The sequence below is a fragment of the Cryptomeria japonica genome, chromosome 10, assembly GCF_030272615.1.
Source record: "Cryptomeria japonica chromosome 10, Sugi_1.0, whole genome shotgun sequence".
In the NCBI taxonomy this organism is placed as follows: Eukaryota; Viridiplantae; Streptophyta; class Pinopsida; order Cupressales; family Cupressaceae; genus Cryptomeria; species Cryptomeria japonica.
Genome location: NC_081414.1, coordinates 78,535,838 through 78,556,334, shown reverse-complemented (window position 1 = coordinate 78,556,334; position 20,497 = coordinate 78,535,838). Strand labels below are relative to the sequence as shown.

The window sequence follows — 20,497 nt, the reverse complement described above, 5'->3', positions numbered from 1 at the left end:
GATTTCAAAGAATCGATGTTGTTCAATTAATCAAGGAGACAAAGCTCCTTTAAATAGAGTTACAAAGACGATGTTTCTAAAAGAAACAATCATTAACTAGAGGCGAAATTAGAAACAACTTAAATGACCATTAATAACACAAAAAGAAAGATATTATTCTAATACCGTCCCTTGATGGTCATCGTTCTAATTACCAAGAGAAATAACAGAGAAGGTTGTCCACTTCTTCTCAGAACACGCTGCAACAGAAGACAAGAGCCTGCCACTAACTCTGCCACTTGAGATGAGTCTGCCACCAACCCTCCCAGAAACTGTAGAACTTCTGGAGATACCCAAAACAACACCAACCGTCCAACCTGATGTTGGAGAACTGTCCCTCCTTGTAACCAGAGACACACCAAGAACAGTTGTCACGATTTTGAGGAAAAAATCGGCAAACCCTCCAAACTATTGCAGATGAGCAAGATGCCCGAAAATAGAGTGCAAATAAGAGACTAGTGCATATGTTCGCACAACAACTCCAGATGCGACGAAAAACAGACTGTAGCAATGTACAATTTTTTAGGAAAAAATCATAAACCCTCCCATGATTATTTTTTACAGGGACAAAATATTTATAAACCCAGAGACTTTTTTAAGGGAAAAAAATATTAAAGCCCATCAGATTTTTTTTCAGGTAAAAAAATATTAAAAACCGAAACAAACATCAATGTCCATAAGCCATCTTCACGCTTTTCGAGGCACAAAAAACGAGGTACTGAGAAGATGCTAAGTGCACAAAACCTGAGGTACGAGGTTCAATGCATTGAGACAAGTCCAGACACAAATTCCAATGCAGAAAATAGAGGCAGATACAGGTACAGACTTCAAAAAACAAATGAAGTGCAACTGGCACAGATTTTGAGAAAATTTTACGGCTGACCCAAAAAAATCTGAAGACAACCCAGAAATCCTTGCGAAAAACCCAGAAAGAATCTGAAATCAAAATATAAATCCGTTGGCACGAAATTCGAGGCATGGAAAACGATGCACCCACAAAATTCTGAAAACAACCCAGTTGAGCTCTTGAAAAACCCACCAAGAATCTGCAATCAGAAAAAAAAATCCACTTGATTGGAAGGGTAAAACCCCTAATCGAAAATGCAGATTTCCATCAAAAAATGGCAGAAAAAAAAAATTGCAGGTGGAAAAAATCGCGTCACGCGCAGAGGATTAGTGGCGTCGCAGGACGAAACTCTGGTTAAAAAGAATCTGCCACAGAAAACACGAAGAACAGTAAAAAAAACCGCTTGAAAGAAAACCCTTTAGAAAAAAAAAATTGAATTTCGAATGCTGAAAAAATCACAGGCCCTAGATTTGTTTTTTCAGTGATGAAAAATTTCATTCGAAAATTTTTAGAAAAAACAAAAAGTTTCTTTCTACTCTGATACCATAATACAGATGCAAAAGCATATGGATTTCAAAGAATCGATGTTGTTCAATTAATCAAGGAGACAAAGCTCCTTTAAATAGAGTTACAAAGATGATGTTTCTAAAAGAAACAATCATTAACTAGAGGCGAAATCAGAAACAACTTAAATGACCATTAATAACACAAAAAGAAAGATATTATTCTAATAGGTTTAAAGTCTACCAAATGGATGTCAAATCAGCTTTTCTAAATGGAGATTTAGAAGAAGTATATATTGAGCAGCCTGAAGGGTTCATTCTATCAGATCAAAAGGACCATGTGTGCGATTGAAAAAGGCTCTATATGGCCTTAAGCAAGCCCCTAGAGCATGGTACTCTAGATTAGACAAGTACCTCCAAGAGCAAGGATTCAAAAGAGGAGTAGCAGATAGTAACTTGTACATCAAGAATGAAGGTAATCATTTGTTGATAGTAGTTGTTTATGTAGATGATATTACTTTTGGTGGTAGCAAAGATAAGATGTGTGAAGACTTTGCCTCTAACATGCAAAAAGAATTCGAAATGTCTATGCTTGGAGTGCTTTCTTTCTTTTTAGGATTGCAGATTGCACAGTCAAGTGAAGGAATATTTATTTCACAAACAAAATATATTAAGGAAATGTTGAGGAAATTTAGAATGGAGGATTGCCACCCTGTGAGTACCCCCATGGTCACAGGTTGCAAGCTTAGTAGAGAAGATGAATCTCCTGATGCAAATCAAACCCAATATAGATCCATGATTGGAATCCTTCTATATGTAACGGCTACAAGGCCTAATATAATGTAGGCTGTTGGTGTAGTTGCACGGTATCAAGCAGCACCAAAGGAAACACATGTGCAAGAAGTGAAAAGAATCTTCAAATACTTAAAAGGTACTATGGATTTTGGATTGTGGTATCCAAAGGGTGATGATTTCACTCTCAAAGCTTACACAAATGCAGATTGAGCAGGCAATATTGATGATAGAAAAAGCACAAGTGGAGGGGCTTTCTACCTTGGCAACAATCTTTTATCTTGGCTTAGCATGAAACAAGCTTCAGTTTCTCTATCCATTGCAGAGGCGGAGTATATTGCAGCAGCAACGTGTTGTACCCAAGTATTGTGGATGAAACAAACCTTAAAGGATATTAAGGTTGAGTTTGATGAGCCTATCTCCATATACTGTGATAATACAAGTGCCATTAACATATCGAAGAACCCAATTATGCACTCTAGGACAAAGCACATACGAATTAAAATTCATTTCCTAAGGGAACATGTTCTTGAGCAGCAAGCAAGGTTGGAATATGTTCCAACCAAGGAGTAGATAGCAAATATTTTTACAAAGCCTCTTCCAAAAGAGACTTTTGAGTATCTAAGGGAGAAATTGGGAGTAACATCACTCTCATTTTTTCTTTAAAATGCAAGTTACAAGCAGCAAAAGATCCCTTGCCATTGATGTCAAAGGGGGAGAAATTGGAGACAGGGGGAGCATTGGACTAAGGGGGAGCATTAATTATCATTCATTTTGAAAGGTTGCCTTAAATGACAAAGGGGGAGATTGATGGAAAACTTGTCATTGATGTCAAAGTAATTTCCATGATTGCCTATACAGTTGATGGTCTATATGTATATGTATAGAGTTGATATATATAGAGTTGATGATGGGTCTTTATATAGTAATGAACCTTCATAGTTACATATTCAAAAGATTTACTATGCTCAGACTATTACAGTGATATGCTATACTTACTCTGTAGTATATATGTTAATAGTGGCTATAAAAACTCTATACCATATAGTCCAGAGTTCATATACAGACAACACACAGATATACAACTACAAATAGTGTTACTGTGCTAGGGGTTGTACAGATATATATTATGGCAAGATCATATTTTTTTTTGCAGATCAAAAAATTCAGATCAGATTTTATGACATATATATAATATGGTTACATATGGAAGATCATGGTTCAATGATGTCAAGTGCTGACACACAGTTCACAGATTATATAATGGATTAAAATAACATCTAAGATGACTGATACAAATAAAAACCTTTGTGACTTTAACCGATACTAAGAGGATAATACATTATGCGAGAATAAGGAGGTTATTGGGTCTTGTCTCTTGGCGGCGGATTGTAACAAATCTATTGGTCGCATTACTACTTAGAAACTATTGTCCCAAATACAACCGACTCCTTTGGAGTCGTTGTCGTCAACCGACTCCTTTGGAGTTGTTGTCGTCAACCGACTCCTTTGGAGTCGTTGTTGTGGCAGAGACGGAATAGATACATCAATCTTCATTTAACGGAAGAAACCCGATAATATTGAAGACAAAGGATGCTATCATAAGATCATACAATTATATAAAAATTGATTAAGATATAAATTTAACAAAGATAGTTATAATTTTTTTTTTTTTGATCGGTAATTGGCCAAAGCCTGAATAGCTTTTGACTGGAGCTATGAACCAGTGGGGACACAGTAGGGGGACCCATCCCCATTAGATATCTTTGAATTATTATTATTATGTTTGATTAGATTGACCCCAAGACCTTCCCCATCCTATGGAAGGCCAAGAGTCACAACTTAGAATTCCACTTCAGATGTCCCTATTGGGAATTGAACTTGGGTCTCCATAGTGAGAACCTTGTGTTTTAACCAATTAAGCTCAACCCCTTGGACAACAAAGATAGTTATAATTAATAAATTAATTTATAACAATTGTAATTAATAGTTACTAATCGATATGGACAACAAATACGTAACTATTGGAGAAATAGTGAATAGTCATGTCCCCTTGAAGAGAGAATATGACGTGTATATATATATATATATATATATATGCGCTGTTGTTATAAGTCAAAACAAAAAACAAAAAAAAACGAGGGGGCAGTGTGGTGATATGATATAGCTGAAGAAATAATTCAAGAAAATCGTCAAAGGATCATACACAGACATTGTGTATGTGAAGTATAAGAAGTGTATAAAGCTGCAATTGTTATTAAAAAAAACACTGTGTGTGGTGTGTAAGTAAGATAGGGTGAAAGAAAATTAATGTAATATTACAAACAAGGATGATATACATATGTAAGATGAAATATATATAGAATACTATATTTCGATTGTGGAGGGCTGTAGATGAATATACATTATCAGAGAATAAAAGAATAAAAAATTGTGAAGAAAATTAAGAGAATTAATGGGTAGATGTTGAGGGATACAATGTTGAATTCCTGGTTCAGATTTTGTTGATCAGGATCAGACCTGTGTTGCAGAATTAACAGACATTTGCAGCAGTACTACTTGATCATAATTTGTGCAGAAGTTGGTGCTTCTAGTGGTGAAGTTAGTGCTTTAATTTTTCAGAAGGTTGGTGCTTTCAGTGGGAGTTGGTGCTTCCTGTGGGTTGGTGCTCACAAAACAGTTTGGGGAGTTGGTGCTTCCTGTGGGTAGTGTTGTGACCATTTCACACATCGCCCCATTGCAAATGGGGACCCCTGCTTTTTTGCTTTTTAGGGTTTGTTTTCTAGGTCTTTTAGGGTTTTGTCCATTAGCCTTTGCATTTTGAGTGTCGCCAAGGGGATCACATGGATAGCAAGTCCGGCTTGAGTGATGTCTTGATCCTGAAATTTTGGCTAAGTCTGAAAGTCCTGATCCTGAAAATTGGCTAAGTCTGAAAGTCCTGATCCTGAAAATTGGCTAAGTCTAGAATGTCCTGATCCTAAAATTTGACTAAGTTTGGAAACTGAAAAACCTCAAAAAACTAGATTTTGCAATATAACTCCTGGAGGTCTGAAACCACTCTCAAACATCCTGAAAGTATATATGGAATATAACTTAAAGTATAAGTGACATTTCCTTCTCACTTATACTTAAATGTTATATTCCATAAAAATTATCCTGATAGAGAATTCAAAAAAGTCAAATTCGGCTCCTAACCCTCTCGGGAGGTCCAAAGCGAATCTCGCCCCTGACCCTTCCAGAGGGTCTAGGGCGAAAATCAATCTAGGACTCATTCCTTGCCTTATTTGACCAAATTTAGATTTGCAAAGCATTTTGTTTGGACTTTGGGATTGATTGAACACCTTGAGAAAATTATGAATTTTGGCCAAGGAAGGCAATTTCGCTCCTGACCCTCTCTGAGGGTCCAGAGTGAAATTCATTGTAGACATCATATGCCAACACGCTTGAATTTGAAACCTTGTTCCTGGCCTTGAAAATTATCTTACCTTGCCCTGTGAAATGGTTTGAAACTAAAAGATTGAGCAATTTAGCCTAGATTGTAAATTTCGCTCCTGACCCTCACTGAGGGTCCAGGGCGAAAATCTTATTTAAGTTTATTTTAGCACTAATTTTGGCTAACTTGTTTTGTGCAGGGTCTCCCGGAGAGAAGATTAGACATCACTTGATGCAAATTGAAGGTTGGAAAGCATTAAAGATGATGAATTTTGGGCAACAAATCAAAATCGCTCCTGACCCTCTCTGAGGGCCCAGGGCGAATTTCTTGTGGACACACTATTTTATCCTTTGTTGGAAATGAAAACCTATTCATAACATAAAACAAGGTGAAGTCTTCCCTAGCAAAGAGTCTTCAAAAGAAAAGGTGAAGCATTTTTTTATCTAAATAACAAAAATCGCTTCTGGCCTTCACTGAAGGCCCAGAGCGAAAATTTCAAAGGCACAATTTTCTTGCAAGGACAAAGTGATTTTATGATTGAAATGAATGAGGAAGGGTGTGTTTTGCCTGTTGAAGATAATTTGGAGAGCTAACAAAGGATGGATAAGCTTGGATTTGTAAAATCGCTCCTGACCCTTACTGAGGGCCCAGGGTGAAAAACATAAAATCAAACCTTTTCCTCCAGAATTGAATGAAGCTAAGCCTAGACACAAGTTTGAGATGATGTTTGAAATGCCTTGAAGTGGGATTGAGATGCTAAGAGTGCAAATTTTGATCACAATAGGGAAAATCGCTCTTGACCCTCACTGAAGGCCCAGGGCGAAATTCCCAAGAGTTCCCATTTTTCTTCCATTTCGAGATGATATTTTCATTCTCAAGACTTAAAAGGGAGTGAAGAATGATGTTCTACGCCTTAAGGGTAATTTGAAGTTGAAATGATCAAGAATTTGTGCAAAAGACTCAAAATCGCTCCTGACCCTCACTGAAGGCCCAGGGCAAAATTTACAAAATCAACAATTTCCCTTTAAGTTTGTGCGAAGACAAGGTTGTGCTAAGGTAGAAAAGGGTCTTCCAAAACATGATGAACAAGGATTTGCCTCCAAAACTTGATGATCCTAGCCTAATTTGTAAAAATCGCTCTTGACCCTCACCAAGGATCCAGGGCGAGATTAGTGATATCCTTCATTTTTACATTATTTGAGTGTGATATTCTTAAAAATTCACCAAATTTACTCACTTCGAAGCCTTTGGAAGATTAAATCAAATTTACATTAAATTAAAGGCATTTCAATTTAATAAATTAATTTTGTATCTTGAAATAATCAAAATAAACATCTTAGAGGTATTAAAATTAATTTAAATAATTAAAAAATTAAAGGTTGAGCGCACAAGGCATTATTTTGTCTTTATTTATCAAGTCGGCCTTCTTCTTGGTGGTTTTTTATTTTTTTAATTTTTTTAATTTTAAGGCTTAATTGCTAGGTTGGCCTCAACAAGAATCAAGGTAAGCGCTCTATATAATGGGAGAGGTATTTTAGCAAATTCAAATCATTCTTTCATCATCTCTCATGCGAATTTGAGGAACAAATTGGAGAGGCGAATTTCTTGCTAATTTAAAGGATGATTTCCAGCTTCTTTGAAAGTGATTGGAGGCGAGTTTTGCTAAGTGTGGAGACTAAGGAGGGCGAAATTCATTTTGAAGACTAAAGGAGGCGTAATTCATCCAAGTGAGGACTATAATCTAAGCTTGTCCATCAAAATCCGGTTTTCTTTCATCTTTTGCCAAGGTTTTGTAGTTAAGCAATCAAAGAGGAGGTATGAAGAATCATTTTTGAAGATCTCATTCAAGACTTATTGTGATCCCATTGCAATTTTGTAAAATCTAAGTCTTGAAAATCCAATTTCCATTCATGATTAATTTGAAAATGTATAGTTCTTGATTTATCATGACTTTTTTCAAATTAATATCTTAAGTTTTACCTTTGAAAGGTCTTAAATTTCATGCTTTGAGGTTTGATGCTCAAAAGACTAACTTTAATATTTTGTGTAGGCATCAAATGGAGATCCCGGAGTTGGAAAATCAAGCCAGATCAAAGGCGGTCTCCTCCAAGAAGATCAAGCAAGGATAAGGGCGACCTCCTCCAGTCAAGCATCGACAAGGACGGCCTTCTTCGATCCGGCATCATCAGGAATAACTTCTTCCAATCCAGCATTCCAAGCCGAGATACATCATCATCCTGCAAATCAAAGACAAAAGAAGTCAGAGCAAAGGGTTCGTTGAAGAAGCAGATAGTTCCAGAAGAGTTAATTAAAGCTAGCTTCTCAACAACATCAAATTGGCATCAACCAAGTGTCAGATGAAGTGGCATCCCAGTCATCACTCCTCCAGTCAGATTGGTCCACCTCAGCATGTCCAGATTCAATGTACCTAACTCATGGGGGGTGGCACAAACTTCGATGTACCTACCCCAGCTATCTATTGGTCGAATTTTCCAGAGAGGACATGTGTCCTAAAGATATAATTTTATTATTGGTCAAGCATTAAATGTTATGCAATGGTTGTAACAAACCCTAATTAGGGTTTTCATTGTTGAATCTTGGCCATTGATCTCAAATGGATCTGAGCCATCGAATTGTATTCAGGGCACTATATAAGCCCCGACTCTTCATTTTCTAAAGGCAGTTAATAGAATAGAGTTAGTGAATAGAGAGTACTTAGAAGGTGATTAGTCAGTTAATAGTATAGCAATTAGAGTAGAGTAGAGAGAGAAGGCAAAGATTGTTGCCAAGATGTTGTTGTAAAAGACTTGTAAAACTTCATTGAAGAAATGGTGAAATTTATGGGTCGATTTGACAATTTGCATGGTCTCTATACTTCTCATATTTGATTTCATGTTATTAGATGAGTGGAAGAAATGTGCTTGATTGATGGTGAAATTCGTATATCCATACTACTAGCAGTTTGTTGATTGCAGACTTGCCTTGTGTAGTCAACTGGAATCATTCAGCTTAAGCTTAACTTCAATTGTCGCTTCTTCATTGATATGCATCAGCCTGATGGTGTCTATGCCTGCAGTGATGATTTGAACATCATAAAGCTTTCCTTTGAAGATCGCACTAACCTTGTGGAGATGGTCCTGGGATGTCAAAACAAGACTTAGTTAGAATTTCATCAAAGATCATTCATTGCTCTTACATTCTTAGTATCAGAATTAGATCCTTTCCTCGCCCTTGTCTTTTTTCCTTTTTTTCAAATCAAAGTTAGTAAGACTTGTGATTCCAGCAAATCAGACGTTCAATCATCAAGTGTAAGTCCCCTTGTGATTCCAACAAATCACATCATACCACAGAGAGCTTATCCACACGTAGAGATCCTACAACGAAAAACCTTGAAGTCACCCTGATTGATCCTTTTTGCGATATCTTCAGCATTCAGAGGCTTTACTCAAGAGAGGATAAGGTACCCTTGGGTATTTTATTCTGTGTTTGATAGTGTACAAAAAACACGTCAACAGGTAGGTGCTCACAAATCAAGTAAGGGGTTGGTGCCTCTAAAGTCATTGTAAAATAATTTTATAAAACATTCATTTACCGTGGTTTTCTCCCTATATGGGTTTCCACGAGAAAAACTTGTGTTCTTTGTATGTGTATGACTATTTAAGTAGCAACATAGTTTAATATTATATAAAAGGAATTAAAAGTTTTTAATAAACTGATTGACTACCGCCCCCTCTCAGTTTATTTGAGTGCTCTTCAGTTACCATGAGACCCACATGTCGGACACAATGTACCAATTATGCAAGTCTTCTAACATCATGCTGAGCATGCAAGGACGTTTGTTGAACATCTAAAATCATTCTCAAATCCTTCCTTCATCTTTCCACATCAAGATCATATTGACATAACACAACTGATATGAAACTCTTCATTCCAGAGATCCAGAGAAACCAATCATGCACAAAACACCATTACTACCTATTGCAAACATCACCAACATCTGAAAGATGAATGGAGAGACAGCACAAACATTATAAACATGTCTTCCAAGCTGCAACACTCATAACATCAATGCGGAGCCTTTTTCGAACGAAGTTTGACAAGCAACCATATTGTTACCAAACAGGAATTACCAACCACAATAGTTGCAACGCCAAGGACCTAGAGAGATAGGAGTGCAATGTCCATAGAGCATAAACATTATGCTCAAGTTTGCAAAGCCATATCATCAAATGCGGAGGAATGCGAAGTATTCTTCTAAATAGCCATCTGTATATATTTTTGTGCCAACTTACTTCATCAAGCTACAAAGGACCAAAATTTCCTGGAGACATCATCTTCTCACTCAGTACAATATCACCATTTTATTGCCATGCATCTAATCCTCATCTTAATATCTGAAACTATCTAATCCTCATCATGTTGTCATAGCTATCAGCCACATTGTCAACATCATTAATTGTATCGACATATCATACTAAGTGTAGACATTAGACATCAAGAAGGTGGACAACCACAAACCATCTGCAACCTGTATTCATCTGTTTATCTATATCAATCTCTTCATACTAGTGATACAAATCATAATGATAAAAAACTGACAATCTGCTGGTAACAATACACTGACAAACATGAATATACATTTTCATCATGACTACCTTAACGACCAATCACCACATCAATGACAACAACAATCACAAACAACATATATTATCAGACATCAGGTTGACATCAATGACAACACGTATAGCCAACACCTTTGATATGTTAATGCCTTACTCAATCTTAAAATGTATTTAGTTTCGATGTAATGATTCACTTCATTAAAGCTGGCCTAGACACGAACATAACATAACACAAATGGACATTATTACATAACACAAATGGACATTACTTTGATCACTTTAGAGATTTTAGGTTTGTGGTATGATGTTTACCTTAAAATGCTTCAATTTAAATAATTCTCTTAGACTTGAATTAAATTTACATTTTTGACTTATGTGTCATTTTATTGGAAGTTTTTTTTTTGACACTGACAGATCGTTTTGGAATTGAAAGAAGATGGAACAGTTGGTACAATAGATGATCCCCCAGTTATTCTAGCAAGCATGCCTGCACAATTTGTTGCACAGGTGCTTTCAATAATCTTTTTATCCTATTGGCTAGTGTTTTGAAATTTGTTAAAGATTCCTTTTATAGCTTTTAGCTACATTGAATTTTCCTAGTTTGAGAACATTATGATGACATACTATGTAGTTAGAAAGTTAGCTAGAGTTCACATACAAGTGGGCTGATAAAAAATGAATTAAGAGGGCTGTAATGGTAGCTAGATATGACTGCAAAAAGAACAATTGGAGTAATTGAGAAAAGTAGACAAGAATTAACTAGAAAAGTAAATGGATAGCTGGAATAATTGTAAAAGATAGATAGAATCATAGAAGTATATAGAAGGAAGGTAGACAGCTGAAATATATTTTTAGGCCTGTCTCATGTAATAAATCAATTGGTATCAAAGTCTAACAGTCGGGATCTCCCTATAGCTATATTTTTATTTTACATATTTTCAAATTTCAATTTTTTCAGCTTTTCAAGCTTTTCCTATGTCTGAATTTTTCTGCATGTTTGCAAATTTTAGATTGCTAAACCTTTGATATACCAAATATTCTTTGTGTGTATCGTGCACAGTAAGAAACACTTTAATATGGCTATTTATTCGATTTCAGATTATTGATAAAGAACTTGATTGTGATTTTTAGATTTTCAGTTCAGCATTCATTTGCTTCAAAATGTCTGCAATCAATTGTCTTCTTCAAAATTATGCTGTCGATTTTGTGTTGATGTTTGTTTTGCTCTCATTTTTCTGCTGCATAAATATGCTGCTGTTTTCAATTCTTGTCATTCTATCACTTCTTATATACTGTTGATTATAATTGTGGCAGTTTTCTATGGCCGCTTTGTATCATTTTCCTTGACAGATAGTTACCAGCATAGTTGAAAAATTCGGACTTGGCAAAAACTCAGCAAGGCCCAAAAATGCGTGTCGGCAAAAACTCGGCAAAATCTCAGCAAAAAAAACTCGGCAACTTAAAAAATTGTTTAAATTTCATTAGAAATGCATTTTTTTGCAAAATTCAATGAGGAGATGTATCTAATGAGTCAATAAATGAGTACATAAAAGAAACAAGAGAAATCTAGTTATATTGATTGATTTAAATGCAAATTGGGTACAAAATGACATCCTCATGTGGAATGCTGATGGCTGATAGTTTGAAAAAAAATGTAAACAACAAATTGTTTTTGTAAAACTAAAAGTAAATACTACATCAAAACATTTTACATCTTCCTCTTTCTAGCTCTAGTGAAAACTAGGGGAGAGGTAGAACTAGAGGGTCTAGTCCTAGTAGTTCAATGTGGCTTCTCCACCTCAGCAAAACAAGGTTGAGCGTAGCACACCTCGTGAGGGTCTGAGGGTGGGAGAGAGAGAGGTAGAGAGATAGGTCTAGATCTTGGGGGAGAGGAGAGAGTGAGATAGAGGGTGGTAGAGAGGGGATAGACGAAGAGAGATAGGGAGATAGAAAGAGTGAGAGAATGCTGATAGGAGCCCACTGAGTACTGAAATTTGATTGTTTGAAAATTCATAAGATCATTTAAAACCTAGAATTCGTATTATAATTCCTAGAGATTTGAAACCTCTCTCAAACATCCTGCCAATATGTACATGAAATATAACTTCAAGTATAAGAATATATTTAAATGTTATATTTCATGTATATATTCTGATGAAGAGAATGAGATTGACTTAAAAAAAAAAATTGGATAATTTTATTAATTTTTGACACAATTGGGCCTCTTATAAAGAACTGGAGACCTATCACTCTCCTTAATGTTTCTTATAAAATCTTAGCCAAGATGCTGGCTCTTAGATTAGAAGTGATTCTTCCCAAGCTTGTTAGTAACACTCCGACTGGCTTTATCAAAGGGAGATACATTCTTGAAAATCTGATCACAAGTTGGGAAGCCATGAATTGGGCCAAGGTCACCAATCAGAAAGCTGCCATGTTCCTTATTGACTTTGATAAGGTATATGATTGTGTGGAATGGGGATTTCTCCTTATGATGCTCGAAGCTTTTGGTTTCCCTAAAGACTTCTGTCAGATGGTAGCGGTATTACTTAAAGATGCTTCAGCACAAGTGGAAATCAATGGTTCTCGCTCTTAGACTATCTCCCTTAGTAGATCCATTAGGCAAGGCTGCCCCTTGGCTCCTGCCCTTTTTGTAATTGTTGTTGATGCTATGTTCTACCTTCTCAGAGACACGTCTTCCTCGCCCAAGGTGAAGGGCATTACCCTTCCCAACAATATGGATTTGGTGAATGTACAATTCGCAGATGACACAACTGTCTTCCTCCAACTAGAGGAGGAGAATTTCACCTCCCTGATGTGTAAGTTAAAAATTTTCTGTGATGCTTGTAGGGCCAAGATCTCTGCCCCCAAATCTATATTGTTGGGATGGGAAGACTCCCCCCCATTGGTTATCCAAATTTGAATTTCAATGGGGTGGACCATCAAAGTAAGTCAGATACCCGGGGATCCCTTTTGCTGTTAACCCATGTTTGAGAGAGATGTGGCTGTGGATCAAGACAAAATTGGATGGCAAGCTTAATAAATGGAATAGCCTCTACCTCTCTCTAGTAGGAAGGTTACAAGTGTGCCAAAAGATCCTCTCCTCCTACACTTTGTATTATTCCTCAGTCTGGATGTTTTGCAATTATTAGATTAACAATATTCAGAAGATCATCAGACGCTTCCTCTGGTCCGATGGTAGAGGAAATAGGAAATGGCACTTAGTTAATTGGAGTTGGTGTTGCTTGGAGAAAAGAATGGGTGGTCTAGGCCTGAAAGACTTGAAGCTTCAAGGCATATCACTGGCGGCTAAATGGATATTTCAGGCCTTAGATGGTGATGAACCTTGGAAAATTCTTGTTAGAAACAATATTAGACTTGTTGTACCTAAGCAAGCTAAGAGTTGGAAGCAGCTCCCCTTTGTTGACTTGATTGCCAGCAAGTTCCCTGTCTCCCCAACAGGGTCCTCTGTATTTAAAACTATTTGGAAAGCTTGGGAGTACATTAGACACCTGATTGCTAACAATGGGATTGTGGACAAGGACAATAGTACTGCTGGTGAGAAATCCATTTGGTGCAATCTTATTCATAAGGACAAACCCTTGGCTCTCATCCAAGGATGCTCGACAAAGAACTGGGCTCAAAAAGGTATTAACACTTTTAATGATATTATTTGCAATGTTGCTTTGATCCCTTGGGATGTTCTCCAGCAGAGATTCCATATCCCCCCCTCTAATTGGAGGACCTATGCCATGCTTAAGGCTTCTTGTGACATAGTGGACCTATCCAGGCCATGTGTTTTGAGGGAGGACAGATTCTCCTCTTACACATGGATGAACGGTTCCCCTCTGATTAAGATTAATACTAAGTTGACTTATAATTCTCTGCCAAATAATGTTGCCAAGCTTCCTCATAAAATAATCAGATCTCTTGTTGATGCATATTGAGATGTTTTTGGCGAATCAAAGGACTTCTTCCTTTAAGGTCCATTGAGCATTATGTTGATTTGTTTCCAGATTTCAATTGCCCGAGTGGCTGCCTCACTACACTTATGAGAGTGCTGAGATAGAGTGATAAATCAAACAGATATTTGAAGAGGCTAATGTTCAATCTAGTGTTTCCCCTTGCAGATCTCAAGCTCTTGTTGTGCCAACGAAAGAACATCACGAGTGGCGGTTAGTCATAGATTGTTGAGCTCTCAACAAAATCACTTTAAGGATCCACTACCCACATCTCAAGATTGATAATCCTTTGGACCACCTTCAATGCCAAATATTTCACTAAGCTTGATTTGACTTTTGGACATCATCAGATCTTCTTGGAGGCCTGTGATGTTTGGAAGATGCATTTTAAAATCAAGTTTGAATTGTATGAGTGGTTGGTTATACCTTTTATCCTTAACAATGCACCTGCCACATTAATCTGTATCATCAATGTTTTCTGACCCCATTTTGACAAATTTGTAGTTTTTATCATGATAACATTTTGGTCTACAGCAAATGATGAAATGATCACTTCGTCAATATGCAGGGAATATTGGATATCCTTCACCAACATCATCTCCAAGAAAAGATGAAGAGTCCTTTAGTGAAACTTCAGTAAGTGCTCAGGGTTCCTTATTAATGAACATGGAATACATGCAAACTCACAATAAAGGTCCTTTACGAGTGGTCCACTCCATCCAACATTTCAGATCCAAAGAGTTTTCTACGAGGGATGAATCAAAATAAAAAGTTCTTTTGTCACTTCTCATTTGTTACTTATCCTCTTTACGTTTTCATTATTCGAATGGGCTTAATTGGAGCTCACATGTTGCTCAAGTGTCTTGCCATTTGAAAGATGCTCTTTGCTTTGCTCCATCCCTTGATCTCCTTGGCTTGTAACAACCATTTGAGCTTGTGACAGTCATGGGAGGAGATCCAATGACACATCATTCCAAAACATAATCACAATTAAATTCCAATTGCAAATTAGAAACCATGAATGGTTTGGGAAAACCATTTGCAAACCCATGGGATTTGTGGCCCGCAAATGTGTGGGTTCAAATTCCAATATCCCTCCTTGGTCTTGGTCTTGTTGACTGATTTTAGCATATTCTTGGTACACCTTACAATTGTCATACTTTCCATATGTGACCACCTAAATTTGGGAGCCCCAATCTGTCTTTATTCAAACATTCAAAATATGCTGCATGATAAGTCTACCAACTTGTCGTAATGCTGATCAATTCTCCAATATAACATCCCTCGTACATGCTCTTATGCATCACAAAATCTGTCATATTTAACTCCCTTCATGATGTCCTTACACACGCCACAAGATGGTAGCACATGGTCAAAACATGCCACCTCGAAGTGAGATGCTTACCTCCCCATGTAGGCTAGATACTTATTAAAGAAAAAATCTAGTCATCCTCCAAATGGGACACCAACTCTCCCATAGGAAGATCATAAATATTAGAAGACAAAATAGCAAGTGCATACAAAATGTATTAAAACGAACATTAGGAATGAAAGGTTGAGACATCTTTTCCCAACAAGTTCTACTATCTTTCTCTTTGAATGAAAACACAAGAATAGCTCTTGGAAGTTCATCTCAATTGCCCCTTGTTGGTAAATAGATTTTTCATTGCGATGGTTTTTACAAAATTGACCCTGTATGCCTAAAGAGTAGTGACAATTGTTCCAACAGTTGGAGAGATTGCTTTTAACTCGTACAAGATTGCGGGCAGGACATAATTTGACTTTAACACATCAATGTTTAGAATCACATGAGAAAACCAAAAAATCTTTTATGTAAATGCTTCTAAACTATTAGGGTTAGTTTCTCTGGAGATTTTATGGATTTGCTTGATAAATGCACCAATTTTAAAATGGACATTGGCACATAGCTTTTCCTTGAAACAGGATTTTGTTTTGAAACTTAGCAATATCACTAAGAATATTATTGTGACCAAAACCCAAAAACCAATTCCATTTAAATTGAACAAAACCTTTGATTTAATCACTTCTACAATCCAATTGAGGAAAACTTGAAGCTTTAAAATATATCAATCCAAAAGACTTCTCGAGTTGCAAATTGCCACATAAGCCAAAATATTACCAAGAACACTTTTACAGAAGGATTTTGCATCATTCTACATAGATTTTCAAATTTAACCGTTTTCATGATTCTTGTTGAGATGCATGAGTGCTCTTAGGATTTTTGACTAAAACCATAGATGGTTCCACTCTATAATGGCAGATAAACTAGTGTGTGAGGGTTAACAAGAACCTTTCTTACAAGGAGGTACTCAATGCAATTAGTGTGTGAGGGTTAACAAGGACCTTTCTTACAAGGAGGTACTCAATGCAATCATTTTGGTACAAAAGTTTAAAATTTTGTATGTTTAAAAATGTGGCTAACATCCTTAATGTAGTAAGTGATTGGATTCCCAATACAGTGGTTGTTGCACCCATGGAGATAACAAACATAGGGCAATTGAGTTTGTATTTTCCCATAGACATTTAATGCTATATGACATTTCTTTGAACAATCGACAGTGCTCCCATTTGCAATGATGACTTGAGATTTTGGAGCTAGATGGATAAAACAATGTAGATGAGCAACTAACTTTTTGTTGATGAAGTTGTGATGCTTCCTTAGTTTGTCAAGACTTACTTAGTCTTTATTCAAGAAATCCATTGCCTCGAGTTTGTGGGGTGCTAATGCCATAAAGGGCATGACAATAAATGGTTGGTTGGGGGTCTCTTGATTCCTCATCTAGCTCATCGCCAAACTCTAGTATTTCCATTTCATCATCTTCTTACTTACTTGACCCTTCAATGTAGAACAACTTATTTTTTGCACAATCATGTCCTGCATTGACTTGCTATAATAGTTAAAACATAATCCTTTTTTTTTTGCTCTTTAATTTGTTGAGGAGTCAATCATGAGGGAATGGTTGTCTTGAAAGCTCTTTTCTTTTATGCGATTGAAGCCTTGCCTTCTAAGAACTAAAAAAATCTCCTCTACCTTGCATGCTAGGTCAAAAGAATCAGATATAGAAGTACGTCCAAACACGTGTACCTCATTTTAGATGTGATCCTTGAGCCCACCCAGAAATTAGTCATTCAAGTTCTCTATAATGTCTCCACTTGCAATTATGGGTTTTGGAATTGGTAATATAGTCGTTGGGTGATCTTGTTTGTTGTAGTTGTTCGATAGTGAGATTTTTTTTCCTTTGGATGCATAGCCATCGATACCAAATGATTGCTTCAATTCTTTTTAAAAAAAAAATTAATGCCTGGTAAACTTTTTAACATGACCGGTGACGTTGGCATGACATGCCCTCCGACTCCACGTGAAACACTTTTGACCTGAAGCTATGAACCAGTGAGGCCACAAACATGGGACCTCATCCCCACACCTCACTTATTCAAACCTGCAAGCACAATGGCCCAGTGAAGACACTAGGCCTGCGAGCACAGTGGCCCAACAGGGGTTTGAACCTTGGTGGCCGTTTCACCAATGAAGTGTTTTAATTGCGACACTACACGTCTGAAGACATGATTGCTTCAATTCTAAATATAAGGAAGCCATTGTGATTTTTTGCCAACTTGGAACTTGATGCAAATAATTTTTTTTGAATTTGATTTATCCAATTCAATGGATCTTTACCAGTAAGTTTGCACATATCCACCTTTGGAAGTAGGGTCCAAGATCCCATATGAGTATTAGTATTGTGATTGCAATTGGCTTGTCTTGATAATCCACCTTGATATAATGGGTTTTGGGGTTGCTTCTTTGGTTATGAGAATGATATCTTTTGGATTGATTCTTGGAAATATCCCATTGCCTTTTGCCACTATTCTTTCTTGAAATTTGATGTTATGCAATGTTTCAAGCTTAACTTTTATGTAAATGTACTCAGATCTGGAATATTGAAATTATTTTTAACAACCAAATATAATATATCCAAAATCTGAAATACCCATAATAATTAAGAAGAGTTTGCACTCAAATCCACCTAAAAACTAGACATGCACTGCCATGACCCTAAAACAAAAGAATTTTTATAATCAAATGAAAGCTATAATAAACTATTTATAATAAATTTTAACCACTATCTAATCACCAATATCCCAAAAAGTCGAAGTGAGAGCATATGGTGAGATAAATTGAAGAAACTATGTAAATTTGCTCACAAAAATTATTCTAAAGATAGATCGACCCATTAGTATTTTTGTCATTGATGTCACAAAATGAAAGAGTGTCATTATATATGAATTGGGAATTTTCCTAAACTTGTATCCATGGGAATGGAAGTCTTAGAGATCATTCTTTAGCAGAGAAACAACTTGCTCTAGATGGTTGGACAAAATCGAATTTCATTGGAGAAAATAGCAAGGGAGATTATCTGACCACAGGCATGGTACCGACGTCAGAATCTGGGCATCAAAATCTGGGAGGCTCAAATATTATACAGTGAAGATTATTATTGAAGATTGGAAGAATGAAAATATCATCACCACGTTTGTATGGCATCAATATGACTGTCGTGAGAAATGTCAGAGACTATTGTTTTTTTTTCTTACATGCTCGTGACGTCTATTTAGGCAATTTTGACAATGCTCGATCATTGGTCTTGATGTTTGGTTTGTGCAACAGATGAAATGATATGAAACGTATCCAAGACATGTTTGACGGTGTTTGGGATTAAGTTCGAACATAATCTTTTGCCATTTTATTTGGTAAGGGTATATGTTGATGCATAGTGATTACCGGAATTAGTAATATGCAGTAATTATATGTTTATATCAAAGGTTGACATGTGTTGATGAATCGGTTTCAACTAACATCTGCCATATGTTCAAATTGACAGTTATTTTAAAAAGCAAATTAGTGACGGTATTCAGAAGAACGATTTCTTAATCTTAATTTCTGTTTGATAGTTGTCGTTTATGTTTGGTTGTACTTGTACTTAGTGTTGATGTGTTTTTATGCACAATGTAACACATAATAAAATACCAAAGGCATTCTATCCTCCCTTGATCAAAATCTTCCCGAGTGCTAAATTATATGATCAACCAAGATGACTCCAAGGTTTCAATAGTTAGGTCTTGACTTGTGGATAGCTTGATTGGTTGATGTGTTTGTTGGTAATCCAAGGGGACTTATGTTGAATACTTGAATGTTGAACATTTGGATGTTGCTGGAATGTGGAAATTAGCTTGAATCAAAAAGGGCAAAAGGATAGGGTTTAAGAAGACTACGCTACTCCTAAGAGCAAAGATACAATGAATGTTACTTGGATAGACAAACTCCTCCATATCAAATCTTTCTTCGCCATGATAACAACAACTACACAAGATTGATGCAATCTTCTAAGGATGAGAAAGGTTTTCGTATCATGAATACTCATGCAAATACCCATACATGACGCAACTTGAATAAGCATCCACAATTGAACTAAACACAAGTGTAAGGTTTAGGCTAACTTTGCACTGTAGCATACAATCAGCAAGCTACAAAAAGTATGAACCAAGGAGTTCATCAAAAATATCTTCATAAGCAAACATTATAATCAATGACCTTCAATTAAACTATGAGAAGTAGACAAGAAACCATGCCACAACTGGAAATAACACCAAATTCACCATAACTTCAATGAAATTAAGTATTACTCCAACAAGCCTTTGCAACAACTTCAAGTTTTCCTCCTCCTACTCTTCTCTAACTATCGGCTAATTGCTATCTAACTGCTGCTCTTCTCCTACTGTCTTCTTGTCTTATTGTTAACCTTTACAAAATGAGAAAACTAAGCCTTATATAGATAGCTCTTTACAATGAATGGCTTAGATTGATTTACAATCAATGGCCGAGATTACAAGGTGGAAACCCTAATTAGGGTTTGTTACAACAAATCCTTTTGGCCAATGAGAAAATTACATTTAGGTTCAATACTGAATGTGAAGCAATAGAAATTGAGGTTAGTTATCTTGAATTTTGTGCCTCCATGGGTGAGTTAGGTACATTGCATCTGGACATGCTAACGTGGTGCCTCTTGATTGGTGGAATGGTGCCTAGGATACCACCTTAGTTTGCTTGGTATATTTGATACTCAACATCACAAGCAAGTGTCGATGCCTTGAGCAATATCTCTTGATACTCAACATCTCTAGCCTTTTGACTGATTGTGATGGTATGATGATGAAGGGAAGCATCACTGTGATCAAGTCGATCTTTGATTAACTCCTCTGAAACTATCTGCTTCCTTGATCAC

General features: G+C 36.4%; 1 protein-coding gene across 2 annotated transcripts in view; it reads left to right on the top strand.

The window, feature by feature from the left end:
* Positions 1-20,497, top strand: part of LOC131033277 (uncharacterized) — a 176,048-nt gene that overhangs the window by 88,528 nt on the left and 67,023 nt on the right. For both annotated transcript variants that reach the window (XM_057964452.2, XM_057964453.2), the window contains exon 5: positions 10,651-10,743. In XM_057964452.2, the coding sequence (XP_057820435.2) occupies positions 10,651-10,743 (93 nt within the window). The remainder of the gene's footprint in view (positions 1-10,650; positions 10,744-20,497) is intronic.